This window comes from Naegleria lovaniensis (genome assembly GCF_003324165.1).
Source record: "Naegleria lovaniensis strain ATCC 30569 chromosome Unknown tig008, whole genome shotgun sequence".
Classification (NCBI taxonomy): domain Eukaryota; phylum Heterolobosea; class Eutetramitea; order Acrasida; family Naegleriidae; genus Naegleria; species Naegleria lovaniensis.
The window spans coordinates 441,348-459,589 of NW_025407830.1; the positions used below are offsets into that span (position 1 = coordinate 441,348).

The 18,242-nt window shown below is 36.6% G+C and overlaps 6 protein-coding genes across 6 annotated transcripts; 1 reads left to right on the forward strand and 5 right to left on the reverse strand.

Moving 5' to 3' along the window:
- Positions 1 to 114: 114 nt before the first annotated feature.
- C9374_014540 (uncharacterized protein) lies at positions 115 to 791 on the reverse strand (the record flags this gene model as incomplete). The annotated part of the gene is made up of 2 exons (XM_044690539.1): positions 115 to 213; positions 261 to 791. The coding sequence occupies 2 exons, from the start codon at positions 789 to 791 to the stop codon at positions 115 to 117; spliced, it is 630 nt and encodes a 209-aa protein (XP_044553132.1).
- A 37-nt stretch (positions 792 to 828) lies between these two features.
- Positions 829 to 5,552, reverse strand: C9374_014541 (uncharacterized protein; the record flags this gene model as incomplete). The annotated part of the gene is made up of 2 exons (XM_044690540.1): positions 829 to 1,089; positions 1,251 to 5,552. The coding sequence occupies 2 exons, from the start codon at positions 5,550 to 5,552 to the stop codon at positions 829 to 831; spliced, it is 4,563 nt and encodes a 1,520-aa protein (XP_044553133.1).
- Positions 5,553 to 6,064: 512 nt separating this feature from the next.
- C9374_014542 (uncharacterized protein) lies at positions 6,065 to 9,505 on the reverse strand (the record flags this gene model as incomplete). Its single annotated transcript, XM_044690541.1, has 1 exon — positions 6,065 to 9,505. One exon carries the CDS (start codon positions 9,503 to 9,505, stop codon positions 6,065 to 6,067), a length of 3,441 nt encoding a protein of 1,146 aa, XP_044553134.1.
- Positions 9,506 to 9,584: 79 nt separating this feature from the next.
- On the reverse strand, positions 9,585 to 10,271 carry C9374_014543 (uncharacterized protein; the record flags this gene model as incomplete). The annotated part of the gene is made up of 1 exon (XM_044690542.1): positions 9,585 to 10,271. One exon carries the CDS (start codon positions 10,269 to 10,271, stop codon positions 9,585 to 9,587), a length of 687 nt encoding a protein of 228 aa, XP_044553135.1.
- A 355-nt stretch (positions 10,272 to 10,626) lies between these two features.
- On the forward strand, positions 10,627 to 12,513 carry C9374_014544 (uncharacterized protein; the record flags this gene model as incomplete). Its single annotated transcript, XM_044690543.1, has 2 exons — positions 10,627 to 12,265; positions 12,356 to 12,513. The coding sequence occupies 2 exons, from the start codon at positions 10,627 to 10,629 to the stop codon at positions 12,511 to 12,513; spliced, it is 1,797 nt and encodes a 598-aa protein (XP_044553136.1).
- Positions 12,514 to 12,597: 84 nt separating this feature from the next.
- On the reverse strand, positions 12,598 to 17,598 carry C9374_014545 (uncharacterized protein; the record flags this gene model as incomplete). Its single annotated transcript, XM_044690544.1, has 1 exon — positions 12,598 to 17,598. One exon carries the CDS (start codon positions 17,596 to 17,598, stop codon positions 12,598 to 12,600), a length of 5,001 nt encoding a protein of 1,666 aa, XP_044553137.1.
- Between the last annotated feature and the right edge of the window lie 644 nt (positions 17,599 to 18,242).

Sequence of the window (18,242 nt, forward strand, 5' to 3'; positions counted from 1 at the left end):
ATTGAGAAGAATAATTTATTGGAAAAGCACTAGCCTCCCTTCAAAGCACACACAAGTTGAAAGCAACAGCCATTTTCAATTCCGACAATATCTGACAATCGTGTTGTACTGTTGTCAGAGAATGGAATTATTCTGCCTTTCAGAACTAGTCTCTGTTTCTGAATGGGAATTCCTATTTGTTGGTACACTATTTGTTGCAAATCCAAAAGCGTGCTACGTTCAATGTCGACATGGTTGAAACAAATAGTTTGTCCACTTACTCCTTTAACCTGAAAATTGATAACATTTTTGTTGATCTCTTGGTTTATGACTGTGGCTCGAAGGTATTCAATGTGTTGCAAATGCTTCCGATGCCTGTATAAATTAGTGTCATTGTGACTGGTTGTAAATGTGAACATGACTTCATCATCTTCCATTGCATGTTGTCCTTGATGATGTTTTGCATCATCCTCTATTATATTTACATTTTCGATTTTTTGGTGGTTTGTTTGTGGACAAATATTGTTTTGTGAGTTGTCCGATGTTTGAAGAAAGAGAGTATTGGTTGTTGTAGAACTGAATGGGTTACAGAGAGGAGAAGGAATCATGGTGTCGGATATGTTTGAAAATTTCTTCTTCTTGAAATTTGATTCATAGGCATTAGTTAAAGTGAAATAATGTTGATCGGATGGCAGCATAAAGCTAGGAAACTGGGGAACAAAATCAGGCTCGGTCTTGCACATCGATGAAATGGTAATGTGGTGAAAGGCTTGATCGCCCAAAGAGTAATTGTCAAAGGAGCGTTTGCTCATTTTTTTTGAATTTTTTATTCCTGATTTCTTTGGAAGATTACTTGCTTGTTTCAGTGGAAATTTTGACCGACTTGTTGGAAGAACTCTTGTTCGTCGATTCTTTTGCTATTTGTCTTTCCTCGATCCTTTTGTTATTTTCATTGGTCTCTGCATCAAGCCAAAGCAAATGAGTATTCATGACAAATAATTCATCTTCAACAGCAGAATTGATCATGTTGGAATTTGTTTCAAAGTTCGACGTTGCAATAGAAGAGCACAACATGCTACTGTTTCCTCCCAAAAGGTCATTAATTACAAACTAGATTACCAAGTGACGTGTACATTATTCAATACAGAAATGTTATTATAAAATTGGAATGTACCAATGATGTAGTGAATAATATATAACAATGGAATGTATCAATATAATAAAATTGGTCAATAATATAAAAATTGTCGTGTGAACATTCATCAACATACCTTAATAATTTTCCACTTGTACTTGTAATAGGTAAAATGATGCCCTAATAAATAATAAATAAGTTTTGACTTCTCATTGTTGGTAAGGATCTTGGCCACTTTGGCCTTTGAGTTTTGCAAATTAATGGAAGACTGTTGTTCATGAACAGGGTTTGCAATCTTGGTTACGTTGGATACTAATTCCTTAATGATGTCCTGATTTTGTGATTCCTTCAAAATAGATTCCAACAATATGTCTTCATCATGATCGTACTCTTGCTGTGATTCATCTACAATTTTTGAATTACTCTTTTCAGAATCATCAGTAATGTTGAAAAATTGTTTTCTATCTTTAGGTACAGCAATGGCATATCGATAAGAACATTCATATCCAATTTCTAATAAATCTCTTCTTGCTAGACTGCATTTGGATAGAATTCCGAGTAAATACAACATGGTACCTCTCAATGAAATGTCCTTACTTTGTTGTGCAATGAATACAAAATATTGAGCAACAGTAAATTGTTCACTTCCATTGTTGTTAATATTTGTAGGAGATCGATTCAAAGTAGTAGAATCTATATTTTCTTGTTGAAGATGGCTCTTTTCATATCCAATGATCACTTGTTGAATATATCGATTACAATATTCATATCCAGTGTTGGTACTGCAACAAAAAGCAAGAGACCACAAATGTACCAATTGTTGGCTGTTAATTTGTCCACAATAATCAGAGCCATCCAAATTCATTGAAAAATCTTGAGGCCAAGTTGTTGTAGTGGTAGCAGTAGTGGTAGTGGTGGTAGTGGTAGTTGCATTCACATGAGTAATAGTAGTACTACTGCTACTACTATTACTACTATTACTATTTTGACCAGTAGTACTACCACTCGCTGATACAAGCACTTTCTGATACACATTTAACAAATTCTGACACAATGAATGAAGAGTCCTATTCTTATCATTGGTTAAAATGGTACATCCTTCCAAGGTATGACACAATTCACCATACAAGTTACTTTGTAAAATAACTCCATGTTTAGCATAGTCATAGGATCCACTCAGATTCTGAGCACCTTTTCCTGTTGGTGTGGAGGTTGAAAGAGCACTATGATGATGACTCGAAGGAGATAGAGAACTAATCAATGAAGAGCCAAGTGTTGACAATGTTGTTGAGGGTGGAAATGCAGAGTGAATGGAAAGAACATTCATTTGATAGAATCGATTGAGTCCATACTCTACTTGAAGTAAATAGTGATGAGATTCTCTCTCAAACCATTCTTCGACAAGTTCCTGTAATAATTTGATATTATCACTACTGAGATAATCTATACCTTCTCTACAACTTGTCATTTTCAATAAAAGATTCATTCCATCACGACCATCTCTCATCACTTCAGCAATAACTTCTCTTGAAATGTTCTGTGAAACAAAGGATCTAAGATTTTCATTCGAAGTCGTGTTAGAAGAAGACATTTGAATGAATGAATTGGCTGATCGAGGAGATACCAACAATGCATCTTCAGCACCACTCTCAAAATCAGATAAATCTGAAGAAGAGGATCCAAAATTAGTGCAACACACTTCTGAGAGAATACTAATGGCTGAAAATCGAACCTTTTCCCAATCGTCATATAATTTGCTCGTCAATAAAGGAACACCCCAAGCATGAAAATTATTAGGATACGATTGTTGTTGTCGTATCAAATTTCTAATATATAATGTACTAATATATCGAATGGTATTGGAGCCATTCATCATGGCTTCTTTCAAAATTTCTCTTGCTCGATCACTGAATGGACGCGTATAGTCTAAATTTTTGATAATCAATTGACTGATATCATCTCTCTTTGTCGTCAAGTCTTTCAGTACATCAAAGATTCTCTCTTCTTCGAGAAGTTCTTTTCCTTTAATGGTACTACTCATGAGACCAATAATTGCAAAGTAATCTCGCACCATATATTTTTGAACTCGATCTTCACTGAGTATTCTCTTATCAGAATCAATCAATTTTTGATCGGTTTTAGAGGTTGTGGTTTTTTGTGGAAACACTTTACCCACTCGAACTTCAATTTCCAAGACTTCATAAAATTGTTTGATAATATTACAACTTCGAATGAGTTGAATTCCACTATCATCCATATGTAAAAGGTTGTACAATAATTCATTGCAGAGTTTGGTGTATCCAAGATTTGCTTCTTGATATTTCAATTCACTAAATGCTTTCTTATAAGGTTTGAAATAACTGAGAATTCTTTTTAACAGTTTTTCTTGTTTGGTGATGACTTCTTTCAATCGATGAGCCACTCTCAAAGGACCAAATATTAAACAATAAATTTTTTCCCAATTCCATCTCTTTGAATCCTTTGTGACGAGAACATTACTTTCACGAATGAGTTTCTCAAAGGTTTGATCATCCATATCACTGTCAATTTGTGTTCTAATATAGAAAGAAGGAATGTTGTTCGTGCTGAATCTTGAAAATCGATCATCACCACTACTGTTGGAATCGCTGGAAACAACACTCAAGTGGCTGGGAGCTTGAATCATGGTATGATCCATCATGGATGAAGAGCTAGTACCTGTGGCATAACTATTGAACGATTGTTGGTAGAAAGCAGAGAGCATTGAAAGAGTTTTGTAACTATAGAGATTGTTCTTACTAATTCCAAGAAGGAAGTTTGCAATTTCAGTGTCAAATCGATCTTGCATGACGAGGCATGTCTTCTTATTCAACAACATGTCGCTAAACAGCAAGACACTTTGTAAGAGTTGACTTGCTCTAAAGCTAATAAAAGCACGTTCACCCTTGTCCTCTTCATCATCATTTCCAATATTCAATTTATCTTTGAGAGCAGATGGATCCTCTTGTGTTTTTGTTTTTCCATTGATCATGGATTGTTTTGAGAGATAGAGAAGTGATTCTATCAATCCACTATCGATCAAGGTTAAAATGGTCATGGACAAGAATACAAAACAAATATTTACAACTCGATCTTCATCGGCACTGTGATCGGCATAGAAAGTAACATCATTGGTGAAACTCGTGTAAAAGCCTGAAGAGGGAGGTTGAGCGACGGCTGTTGTGGAAGATGATGAACCTGTACCGCTACTAACACCCGACGAGGTCGTTGGGCCAACAGAGTTCGTGTTGTTGCCATTGATATTTCCCGGTAAACTTGTATTCAATACACCACCACCAGTACCAGCACCAGCACCAACACCAACACCTGTGGACGTATTCGCAGCCAAATTGGCATTGGCTGGTGCATTGGAAGCATTTGGTTGATTCTTCTTTTTGAGAGATTGAGATCGATCTCTATAGAGAGACGAGCACTCATTGTAGATGGGTGGTATGAGATGATGATATTTGCTTGGAACACTTTGTTTGAGTATTTCAATATACAAGTCCAAGATCAAATGTTTCAATTGAGTTCTATTTGGAACTTTGAGTAAATTTGCAATAGTTCCAAGAATATTCACTTTGGTTTGATTCACAATAAATAATCCAGTCCATGATCGCATCAAGTACAAAATAATAGATTTGCTTCTTTCAAGTTCGACTACAAGTTGATTCAAGTCATCTTGTGCTTGTTGTGCAGCGCTTGGATTTAACATGATTGCATTATTAGCTGCAATGGTATATTGTTGATAAAGTTGACTATAGTTTGTGAATGGAGAAATTAAATATAAAAGATCAAGTAATCCCTTCTTCATAAACTTTCTTGTTCTAAACTTGTCACAAATATAGAGAATGCTAGAAAGAATACTTGAATGATACTGAGAGAATTTGTTGTTCAGTAATAGCTCTACAAGATATTTAAATCCTCCACACTTGATGATTGTATCACAAAGTGATTCATCATACACCAAACTATCTCTCAGAATTTCAATGCAAACAGATTTGTAGGATTCTAAAAAGTATTGCTTCTTTTGATCATTAGCACTACTACTCAAATTGTTTGTCGTTGCAGTGTTGGTGTTGCTACCAGTAGCAGCAGAGGTTGTTGCATTTGGTGGAGGAGGATTTCCTCTTTGTGATGCAGTTTGAGAAGATTGTTGATCCATTTGTGTTTGCATTTGTAATAATGTTCCATCAATATAACTTAAAAAGTGGACAATACCCTTCATGAAGAGAAATGGAATTTCAATTTTCTTTGTGGGAGGAGCAAAATATAATCCATTTTGTTGTTGTTTGGATATGAAAGGAGAAAATGGAGAGCCATTCACATTTGAATTCTTTCTCTTGGTAATGTTACTGCATAGAGTTCTCACCAATTCCAATACTTGAATTTTTTCTCGATCCGTGTCATTCAACATCATTTTGAATATCAACAAGTGACAATTGTATTTGGACCACAATAATTCAAATGGAAAATTAACAGGATCATTCTGAATGATATATCTCATACATCGAACTGTCAACGATCGAATGTATGAACTTCGGTGCAATAGTAAATACCTCAAACATTTAAAAAATAAATCCAAAACTGGAGAATATTCCCATACCGACTTTTCATACAAGCCAAAGAGTCTGGCGTTCCCAACTACCACTTCGCTGGTGTAACATTCCTTTATTTGGTTCATTCGGGCTACGTCTCAGTGTTTTTGTTACATTAGCTTTTTGTTGTTCGCCCAGCAAAAGCTGCTTTGTCTTTGTTGAAGGACAAAGGCTTCTGCTGGAGCTATAATGAATAATAAAACGACTTGAGGTATGTTGTTGTGATTAGAAAAATACGGTGTAATTGTGGTCGGAAGAAATAAATAGGTGAACAATTTTAAACGTGTTCCAATTTTTGGACGAACTTTTTTTGTGATGAAAAATGCTTGACATTTTATTGCATGTCTTGAGACGAAGCCACCACCTGGCTCAGCTGGGAATACGAAACGAGGTTTTTTGTTTTCTTTGCAAATACGTAAAAAGGAGGTGACAACAACTGATAATTTCCAACAATCACAGCAATTTGTTTTTGATAAAGCTTGGTGCTGGTTGTTGATGAAAATTGTCCAATTAATTTAAATTTGAATGGATCCGTCTGATTTGGTGCCACAAATATTTTAAATGAGTTAATTGGTTCAGAATGTCGAGATGCATTTTCATTGTTCTCATTGAAATTGCGAACCTCTACGGTTGCATTGCTCAAAGAAATATGATTAGTCTTAATTTCAAATTCTACGGGCTTTTTAAGCAAAAATGCCGCAATATGATTTTGAGCATGAATTAATGAGTCGTGTGTTTGAATAATGGTAAAACTGATGTCGTCGGTTAATGTAAGTCGTTCTGTTAAGTTTGGCAAAACTTCACTTGTTTCAATATGGAAAACAGGAAGTGAAATGTTGTAGTAATTGGAAATGCTTGTCTCCATGAAATCGGTGGCAAATCCGGCCCTATAGTCATGTCTTGACTGATGGTATGATTGACGGATGGAGTTGACACGATGTTGTAAACATCGCAATTGTAAGTCTTTCGCACAAATTAAATCTTGATCTGTAAAACTATAAGAAATGGATGTCACGCTTTCTCTAGCTTGCTTTCTTTCATTATTAAAGTCAACAAATTGTTTTTCAGTCATTCTCATCAAAATTTGTTGGTTAATTTGACTAGGGGCATCACAATATTTCCTCTTTCTATCGTTATTGTATGAAAGATATACACATTCTTTTTTCACTAATTTGATTTTCATGTTTGAGTAACTTCTATGATAGTCCAATACTGTGGTTCTTTTTGAATAATCACGTGACTCTCCGAAAAATCCTTCAAGAGAACGTGTTCCCAATAAAGACAAATCAAAAACTGCATCTTGTGGAATAATTCTGATCAATTTCTGAATTGTTTTGATGTTATGGATAATGATGTTTTTTGTGAGGGTTCCGGATAATGTAAAATTATTATTCTTATTGGAAATAATGACGTCTTGGAAAACGGTATCCCACTCATTCAAATAGTCCAAATTTTCCTTAAGAACTTGCAACACTTCGTGCAAATTGTGTGAAGATGTTCCATCATGATTTTTGTCATCGTAAACATGAAATAAATCATGTATCGCTTTTAAGTACTTATAGAATCCTAAATATCGATAGTTGGTTCTCTCGTTCAATAATCGTAATTTTTCAAGTAACTGTAAATTGCATACATCACGTAATACATCCTCAGATTGATCATCATATTTGATAAACGAGCTCCGTTTAACTATTTTACACCACTCTAAAGGTTGTTGTCTATATATTTCATCGAGTGTGTTCAATTCAAATCGTTGTAAAATAGAACAAGAAATTTTGGTGACAGCTATGTCTTGATTGCTAAAATTTGCCACACACACTTTACCAATGTTAGTATGAAGGGTTTCACTCAACAACGTAACACTTAATTCGTTGTCATTGCTGCTATGATAGAAAGAAATGCCTCCAGAGTTAAAATTCCGTGGTTCTTTTTCTTTCCATTCAAATGAAATTGTGTCTTTGTCATTCACTATGAAGGAAAGTGGTATGTTGGTCGCTTGTGTTCTTTGAATAACAATTTTCATCAAATGGCAACCGTTTCCGTTGTCGTTGGAAGAAATACAAGCAGAGGAATGGCGTGCAATTTGAAGGTTTGGAGCACCTACTTTAGTGGCAACCGGATATAATTTTGGTCTCCCATTAATTGCATTCCTCATGTTTTTGCAATGGTGACTGTAGCAAAAATGATGTAGTTCATTTGGGCTCGATGTGAAATATTTGTAATTAGCAGACCCTGCATCTGACACAGTACAGACGATGTTTCGAGTATATGTGTCACGAAATTCAGAAATCGTGTCTCTAATGGTTTGTTCAGTTTCAGTAGTGCATACTTTGAAGTTTCCAGGAATTCGAACTTCACCGTTAATACTGCAATATAAAGTTTGAACAATTTTTTCAGCTAAAAAACCCTTGGGTGGAAAATTCGGACTCTGAGCTAGTGCAGTACAATCACTAATCTTCAATGGACCTTCATTGGCACCGTATACAAGCCCAAGCTTGGTATTGATTCCTAAATGCGGTGTTACATCTACTGCATCAATTTGAACAAGACCAAAATTTTGATTTTCAATAACCTTCATTTTTTCTACTAGCTTATCAAAGTCATCTTTGTCTAGTTTAGTATTCCCTTCTCCATATGATGCGGTGTGAAAATGATGGTCGAGTGTGGATGAACAAGGTAGGACTAAGTTACATCTTTCAGAAGAGGGTTCAAATTCTTGTCCTCGTTTCAACCCTCTCGCCAATGCTTCATACGCATTGTATCCCATGATAACCAATAAATCTTGAGCAAAACAAAGAACAGATGGGCTCCATCTATGGCCTCTACTGTCTTTGCAAATTAATTGTGAAAAAGCATCACGAAGATATGTGAAAAAGAAAGTTCGAGGTACTAATTTGCGACTACCTAACACCTGAAAAAACAATTTTTTCAATTCTTGAATATCCTCATCAAATATATCACATTCCGAATAATAACTATCATCATCGTTATTTTGTGATTTAAAATCAGCATGGTCTACAAAATTATGAGAGATGGTGTCGGACTTGGTATTTACAATTGATGAGTGTGTTGGAATAAATTTGTTGTTAATTAGTTGTTGCAGCATGTAATACGGTGCTGTTTGTTCTTTTGTTGAATATGACAACGTGATGTAGTCTTCAGCAAAACCATGATCCAGGATTTTATGTAATTCAATAACGCCGACATTTTTTTCTGGTTCGAGTAATTTCATGATGGTTGAACTAGAATAACGTTGTGACGTTGTTGAGGTTTGAGGTGGGTCTTCGCAAGCTGTACTTGTTTTGGAGTGTTTACGTTTTTGACGAATTCGCATCAGCTCGTCATGACACTCTTTCAATTTCAAATAGCCTTGAAAATGTAGTTTGTTGATCCATTCTGATGTTAACTCTTGATTTTGTCTTTGATTTTGAAATTTTGGGTCAGAGTAAATGTTATAGATAGCACTATCCTCGTCCGGGTCAATGCAATCAGTAACATATTGTGCAATCTTTGTTGAATTGTCAACCTGGAATTTGCAACAGTATAGAACAAATGGGACTCGTTTGTTGTGTGTGATGAGGTATGAGAAATATAGTTCGAGATGGCGATGGATGGTATTAAAATCCTTGCGATGAAATCCACATTGATCAATAATATCTTCTATTAAATGTTCGACATTAATATATTGATGGACTGCGAATAGCATTGTTTTGATGGCAACATGATATTCCGGTCTCAACAGACCGACAAAGGCGTTTCGTTCATGTTTTAACATTTTTATTGAAAAAACCTCCAGCAAACACCAGAACAAAACTTCGACAGCCTGCTCGACCTTTTTTAAAATGGTTAGGATTCTAAAAAATAAAGTGCTTTCCAAATGCTATTGTAACACTATTTCTGGGAGTTGGGAACGCCAGAAAGAGTGTCATTGTAAAATCCGATTTTAGTGTACATGATAAATAAATTACGTGTTCGAGAGCTTTAGCCTTTTCCTTGCCATCGGTATGAGTTTGTTTCAACTTGTTGATGACATCAGAGAGTTGTTTTTGATAGACTGCTATTTGTTCTTGAGAGAGCGGAACATTGATCGTTTCTTCTTGAACATAATGAGTAAACAAGGTGCTGTTATTATTTTGATTGATGATGGTAGAGTTTTGATGATGACTATGAGAATGTTGATGATGATAGGAAGTGTTGGAGGCTGTTGTTGGTTTCAAGGAGGTTGTGGTCGTAGCAACTTTGGGACTCAACGGAGAAGTAGGATGTTGGGGTGGAACTTGATGATGATTTTGATCTCCATGATTGTTGTTTGGAGTTGGTGTGGGAGAGTGTGGTGAGATATTTCCACCAGCTGTACTACTAAAATTCGTGATGGTCGATGTTGATCTCATATTGGTAGAGATTGGAGCAAGTGGGAGGGGTTGTACCACTACCTTTGGAGGTTGTTGTTGCAACTGGGATGAGCCTGAGGTGGTTGTTGTTGTCATGGGTCGAGGCGGCACCGGAGGTGGCAAGTTGTGTTGATGCAGGTGTGGACGCATTTTTGGTGATGTGAGTGATTGTAGTCGTCTTGTCAACAACAACAGGAGACGGACGTCTTTGAAATGTTCAAGGAGAGACGAAATTGAGAGATAATAGCGCTTTGGTATTTGCTGTATCGAAACAACACAAATTTTTCTCACCATACAGATTGGAATCCCCCTCATGTAACACAAACTTGCTAATATCTTGTGTATCTGCATTTCTCTTAAAACACATGGTTGTGGAATTGCTTACTTATGGACAGAGTTGCCTTTGTGTTCATCAAAAAAAAGTCTTTTCCTTGATGATTGGTTTAGTCTTGTTAGGCTCGGGTAATCATTGACGACACTGTTCGCTGTGGAGGTTTTCTTCGCAATGTATGATCAAACCAATTCCAGACTCAACCCAAATCATGATTCATTCTTTAGCCATTTAGAGCAATATTTAAATGATTTGCAACAAGAAGAAGAAGAAGCTTATTCTCAACGGTTTACTCCACCCGAAATTTGCTCTCTATCATCATCAACTGAAAACAATCTTCTAGTTTGTAATTTTCATCCTCCCATCGGAATAGTTTCATCCAATGATGATCCTCATTCATCATCTTCTTCTCAACCATCCCAAATGGGATTTAATTGTTCCTCACAAAAAACTATTTCATCCAATTTGGCTTTAATTTTTGATGGGTTAAAGTTTTTGCTAATTTGCGGCAAGAATATGAGCAAACAACAAGCGAACATTCACTCCAATAACATTTCTAAAAGAGGAGGCTTTGTAGAAATATTTAATAATCAGAAATTGAGTGGAGAAGTGGATTTTATCATTTGCGGAAGTGAAAATTTTGAAAAATACAAACAATTAATGCCTGTGTTTAAGAATGTTGTTTCTCCAAATTTTATTATTGACTGTTTGCAAGCTCAGAGGTTAATAACTAATATTAAGAAATATATTCCAGAACAATCGCCAAATGAATCTTTTTCACAAGTGAATTCTATCATCACAACATCTCAAGAAACAACTCTCCAAGATGCATCACATGTAGAAAAGGCAAAGATGGAAAGAAAAAATAGATTTTTAAATTCCTTTGTTTGTGTAAATAATACCACAAGTAGCGGCAACGGAAGCCCCAATCAGGAGCTAGCGGATTTATTTGACAAGCTCTACAAGCATTACAATAGTATGAATGAACCTTTTAGGGCGATGGCATACAGAAAAGCTACAACCATCATTAAGGGAATTTCATTTAAAATTACAAGTATTGATCAAATAGCAGAAATTTCTGGAATTGGAGACAAGGTTAGAGAAAAAATTAAAGAATATTTGCAATTTGGTAAAATATCAAGATTAGAAAGCGTCCAGACCAATAATGTAAATACTGTGATTCAATCGTTCACAAAAATATGGGGCGTTGGTACAAAAACTGCTGAAACACTTTATTCTCAAGGGTGTAGAAAAATAGAAGATATCGATACCTCTACTCTTAACCATCAACAACTGATTGGTTTAAAATATTATTATGAATTTCAAAACAGAATTCCAAGGGAAGAAGTTGAACGAATTTCTAAAATTGTACAAAATATTGCTCGAAAAATTTCGTCCAACATTATTTGTGAAGCTGTGGGTTCATTTAGAAGAGGAAAACAAGATTGTGGTGATGTAGACATTTTAATTAGCGTGAGAACTGGTATTGATGATGTTTACAGTAGTAGCGCTGACAGTACTGACAGTGAGTCAAACATTGAAAATTTCTCTTTGGATGGATTGTTACAAAAAATTGTGACAAAAATGCAAGATTTGAAAATCATTACTGATACTCTTTCCATGTCATGTAAACTTCATCTGGAGGAGGATGAAAATGATACATTTATGGGTGTATACTGCTTTGATGATGTTGGTATCCATCGTAGAATCGACATTAAGGTTTATAGAAGAGAGCATTACGCTTTTGCTTTGTTGTATTTTACTGGGAGTGATCATTTCAATCGATCCATACGATTACTTTGCAGGAAAAAAGGTAAGTGAGGATTTGTCAAAGAGTTTGGTCAAATGGTGTTGATCTAACTCTACGAAAATGTTGAAACTAACTATCATTTATGAGGAATAGGTTATTCACTTTCTGACAAGTCTCTTTGTGCCAACACTATCAGAGACAAGAAGAGTAATCGTATACATGATGGTATTAAGATATCATGTGCGACCGAAAGAGAAATATTTGAAAAGATTGGAATTCCTTACAAAGAGCCACACGAAAGAGATGTTTGAAAATGATATTTCATGATTCTTCAAATAATAATATTTTTGAAGCTCTAAAATGAATCACAGGCCAAATAATTTATTAGGAACCTACTAACCATTGTATTTCTCTATGAGCCTTACACATTCAGCCAAACATTGCGAAAATTCACTCATTGAGAAAGGTTTGCTCATGAAAACGTCAAAACCATTGGAAAGACAATGATTTCTTGTTTCTTCAAACCCGTTTGCTGTAAGAGCCACTAAAATGGTATGATGTCGGTGTGGTTGTTCTTCTGGTTGTACCTGTGGTGATCTAACTAGAGAGGTAGTTTTAGAGGCAGCTTCTTTTGATTCAGATTCTAATATATGCTGAACCACACCATATCCATTCATTCTAGGCATATAGATGTCAATAAAAGCAATATCATAATATTTAGATGAACCAGTATTATCTTTCTGTGAGGTTGACAATGTATACAACTCACATCCTTCAACTCCATCTTTAGCAGTGTCAATGTTTTGACATCCCAACTTTTTCAACATGTTGATCAGTACGATTCTGTTAATAGAGTTATCCTCCACAATCAAAATATTAAGTTTGGATAGAACATCTTTCGAGAGTTGAGGAATGTTCAAAACGTCGTTAGTGGACATGGGTGACGATGGAGCTTCAACCATGTGCTCTGGAGTGGAGGTTAAATGCACCGATGAATGTTGCTGCAAAGTAAGGTCTTTCGGTGTATTGGAACTTTCATCAATTCCTAACTTGACGCTGAAATAAAAGCATGATCCCTTTCCTTCTTCACTTTTCACATTCAATTCGCCTCCCATCAACTCTACCAATTGCTTGCAGATGTAGAGTCCTAACCCTGTTCCTTCATTGACCTTTTTCATCTTGAGAGTTTTGTGAGTAGAGCCTGGACATGAAGTGCTTCCACTACTTGAATGCAGTTGTGAAAATGGTCTAAACAATTTGCACAAATCATTGGGTGAGATACCAATTCCAGTGTCGGTTACTTTGAATTTGATCGTATAGTATTGTGGAGTGTTGGATGAACCCAGTGCTTGCAAAGTGCATGATTGAGGCACATTTTGAGAAGATTCTTGAACGTTGGGAGATGCATTGCTCATGGAGTGTTGTTGTTCACTACTCGAAATTTCGATATTCTCTGTAGAAAGTGTTGTCGTTTCTGGACTAACCATACTACCACTGGTACCGTTTGTGGTGGTAGTAAAAGTATTATTGGTTGTACCAGTAGTCGTCGTCGTCGTAGAAGTTGTAACAGTACCAGAATTCATCATGCTCACATCATTCTCAGGCGCCAAAGTGTTTCCTTCCTGAAGAGTCTTCAAACTTTCCTCTTTCTCCACACTCAATGACACACTTCCCTGATCTGTAAACTTGATGGCATTATACACCAAATTAATTAAAATTTGTACCAATCGATTCTCATCACCAACCACATACGTTGGAACATTGGGATTAATATCAATGGTGAAATTTAAATTCTTTTGTTGAGCTTGGTGTTGGAAGATACCACAATGAATTTGTTTCAATGCTCTTCTCAAATTAAATGTTTTACATTCTAATTGAATTTTAGAGGATTCAATTTTACAAATATCTAATAAATCATTGATCAAACCAAGAAGAATATTACCACTATACTTGATCGTTTGAATGGTATTAATAAATTGAGTATACTGTTGTTGTTGTTGTGCTTGTTGATTGTAATAGTATTCAATGGGCGAGAGAGACGATGATTTTTTCGAGACGATCAAAGATCCATTATTGGAACAAGTCAAAGTATTCATAGAAGTAGTACTAGTCGCAGTCGTAGTACCATTCAAAGTAGTTGAAGGTGGTGAAGTAGTAGTAGTAGCAGTAGTAGTAGCAGTAGTGATGGTGGTTGTATGAGGAGAGGGTAACTTGGAAGTCGATGATCGAGAGGGTATTAAGGATTTCTCGGCTGTGTTCGTGGTAGTGGTGGTGGTAGTGGAAGGGGTGGTGGTCAAGGTGTTACCATCATTCACACCAGTCATGATGTTCATGGATGTGGTGCTCAGCTGAGTGGAAGAAGTCTGTACGCATGAAGGTTGAATCACAATGGATGTACCTGGAGGTGAAATGAATGACATTCCATTATTGTTTGTACTTGTTGTCATGTTAGGAGTGGATGCAGAATGATTGATGAGGGGAGTCGTCGTCGTCGTTGTCGTATTGTTATTATTATTGATATTATTATTGATATTATTATTGTTAGAATTCATAGTATTAGTAGAAGAAGAAGAAGAGGATAATGGTGGTGGAGCAATGGTTGGAGATTGTAACAAGACATCAGTCAAACCAATAATACCATGTAATGGTGTTCTCAATTCGTGAGACATTTGAGCCAAGAATTGACTTTTAGCATTATTGGCTTGAACAGCCTTTTCCTTTTCAATATTCAATTCATCTAATAATTTGTATTTTTGTGTCAAGTCATGAAGAATCATATTGTAATAGACTGGATAGACTTGTTCAGTGAGAGAATTATTATTACTTTGAGATGATTTGTGAGGAGAGGATGATAGAGCATTGGAAGTATCATACAAGACAATTCTCGAAACACTCAATGAACATGTCATGATACTTCCATTCTTTCCTAAAATGAAGAGAGGAATGATTCGATCATGAGAGTATTGAGAAGAAGTGGAGGAGTGATGAAGAGTGGTTGTAGTAGTAGTCGTAGCAGTTGTAGTAGTAGTGTTGGTGGTAGCAGTTGGTTCACCCCTAGTATGTGTTGTGGTAGTATTTGGGTTTGTATTGGTTGTAGTCGAAGTCGTAGTAGAACTGGTGGTGGTATTTAAGGAGGCTGTCGAGTAGGTTCTATTTCTTTGAGAATTGTTACCATGACCACCACCACCACTGAATACACTGCTACTGCTACCAGTAGTGGTCATAGTCATAGATTCATCTTGTTCAATGACATCTGATTGTGATGAAACGGAGGGTGAGGAAGAGTGTGGACTGCCATCCATAATATCAAATAGTATATTTCTCAATTTGGTCATGGATTTGAGTTGTAATTCATGAATGGTTGCATCATTACCTCCCAACACTGCTGATTTCAACTCTTCACTCGAATGTTCATTGGGATTCAATATCAAATCTGCAAGAGTCAGAGATTCCGTGACACCAGATGGATTCTCTCCACTGTTGCTACTACTATTACCACCAGTAGTGATTGGCGACTTGGAGTTGTTGTTATTAGTATTATTATTATTCGTACTGACAGGATCGGATTGATAGCCTAACATGTCGCATGCAGCATGGTTGTATTGAATGACTTTGAAATGTTTCAAACATTGATAAGGATCATCATAGAGGGATGATGATGATTTGGCTCGGTTGTGCACAGAACGTTTGTTCAACGAAGAGCCTTGATCACCACCGCCACCACCACCACCACCACCACCACGATATTTGGTGTTCTTGGTTGGTGTAGACCGATGATGGCACTTATTGGTGCTTGTTGTCTCGTTCATGTCATTGCGCGCGTATGCTGCTTCTTCTTCATGATTGAGCACAGCATCTAAGGCTTCTTCACTACTACTGTTGCTACTCATGTTGCTTCTACTACTGCAGGTACTTGCACCTTTTCCACTACTATTTGGATCTGAGGAGGATGAAACTCTTCTAAGGAGGAGACTTTCTCGAGAAGGGATGTTGGCAAGCTGCTGCTGCAGTGGTGGTTGTTGATTCCAATCTTGATCTGATCCAACACCACTACTATTGGGATCGTTGTGGTATAGATGATGACGACCCATCTCATCTTGAGATTTCATCGTTGAACTTGATCGTCCTTCATTGGTCATGCATTCATTCTCATCATCATTCTCATCATCATTCTCATCAGTTTGTGGACAATACACACATGAAATAAAAGTATCAGGAGCACTCATATATAAATTCTTGTAGAGATTGGTCATGTGTTTGAGACTTTCCACTTCTCGTTGTTGAACAAATGCAATCGAATGATTTCTCATAAAATCAATCAATTCAATAGTCATGACTTGAATGATGAGAATGGAGACAGCCACACACAAACAATAACCCAGTGTATAGTCCAAGAAATAGATCATGATAAATAAATCTCCACTCACCATGAACGACATGGCAATATACGTTGTGGTATGAGTTGAAGTTGAGGAACCTGTTTGTGACATTTCCATGGCAACACTTCCTAAACATGCATAGACCAAGATCCAAAGATAGGCAGGTGCATGTTTTCCTAAAACCAAATGCACACACATGACCCAAAGCGTGGAGCCTGCACATCTCGTAATTTCCGATAGTAGAAGAATGGTATGAGGAGAGAGTGATATTTTACGAAGGAATGAAATGTACATGGAGGGATTGGGCAATCGAGTCGTATTCGAAGTGGTAATATTTCGAAAGATGAAATTCATGACATTATGGAATTTCCAATAGGCTCCTAGTAGAAAGATGTAAAGGAATAATTTGATGGTGTACTTGATGAGAAGGCGTTGAATGATTTGTGTCATGGAGAGGAATATAGTGGTGGTGGTGTTGTTGTTGTTGGTGTTCGTGGCAGTAGTAGTAGTAGTAGTAGTGGATGGTTGAGTAGTAGTAGGTTCAGTACTGCTATCATCCTCTCTTTCGATGGTTCCTTGTTGTTGGTTCTTATCATACGTGTTCATGGCACAAAGCTGTGCTGGTGGAGATAATTCTCTTCTTAAAGCCTCTTCCACATGCATGCTCACGAAGGCAGTTGGCTGTTGTCCGACATTGTTGAGGTGAGGACGATGAGCAGCACGTCGAGAAGGCTCTTCTTCAATGAACAATGATGCATCATCACCCATTCCATGTGCAGTTAGTGGTGATAATACTGCTTTAGAGTGTTCCATCAGATGATGATGATGTAAATTATTCTCATTGTAATACATGTAATAATCATGATACATGGGCATCAACAATGTGAGCGTGATGATCACTAGCGTTAGAAAAACAATACGATCTCTTTTCTGCAGAAAGAATGATCGAATGTTGATGGTGTATTCCGTTGGTGACATATGGGGAGGTTGTGCAGACATGCTGCCACTTGCATTCATGATGTTCCTGAGAGATGAACCCGAACTGTTTTACTACTACTCTAGGGTCTATTCAAATTAGTTAGAGTTGGATGGACTTGTCAAGGATTCTTTCGAAAGGCTTGTGCCGAGGAGCTCGTTTGTGATACGACAGAAGGCGATGAAGCAAAGGAACAATTTAATTTTTTTTTCTCTGAAAGGAATCGTGACGAGGATTTGCACTCGCACTGACTCGAAAAATACTATTGAGAATCCTTCGTTCATGTACAGTATCCTCAGTATCTGTTATCTTTACTCTTCTGAATACAAATGATGCATGCAACAATGCAAAAGGTTTCGAAAAATCCCCAAAACAAGAAATCCACTCTTTGGGAAGTATGAGAGGAGATTGGGTTGCAATTCTACATTGAAGGAAATTTGTTCTTAATATTTCGTGTATTTTGGCGACCAGTAATTTATCCGAATCTTAGATGTCAAGTCCGTGTTGCCGTGATTAAGGGTCTTATTGTCCATCAAACATGCTGTGGTCGTTATGCATACGTTCAACCATCAACGCTAATAATAGATGATTAGGAGGACGACACGTGTAGAAAGTAGTTGAAGAATTCCAACCGTTTACAAGTTTAATCATCTACAAACGACTAAAACCTCCTCTCACATGGATT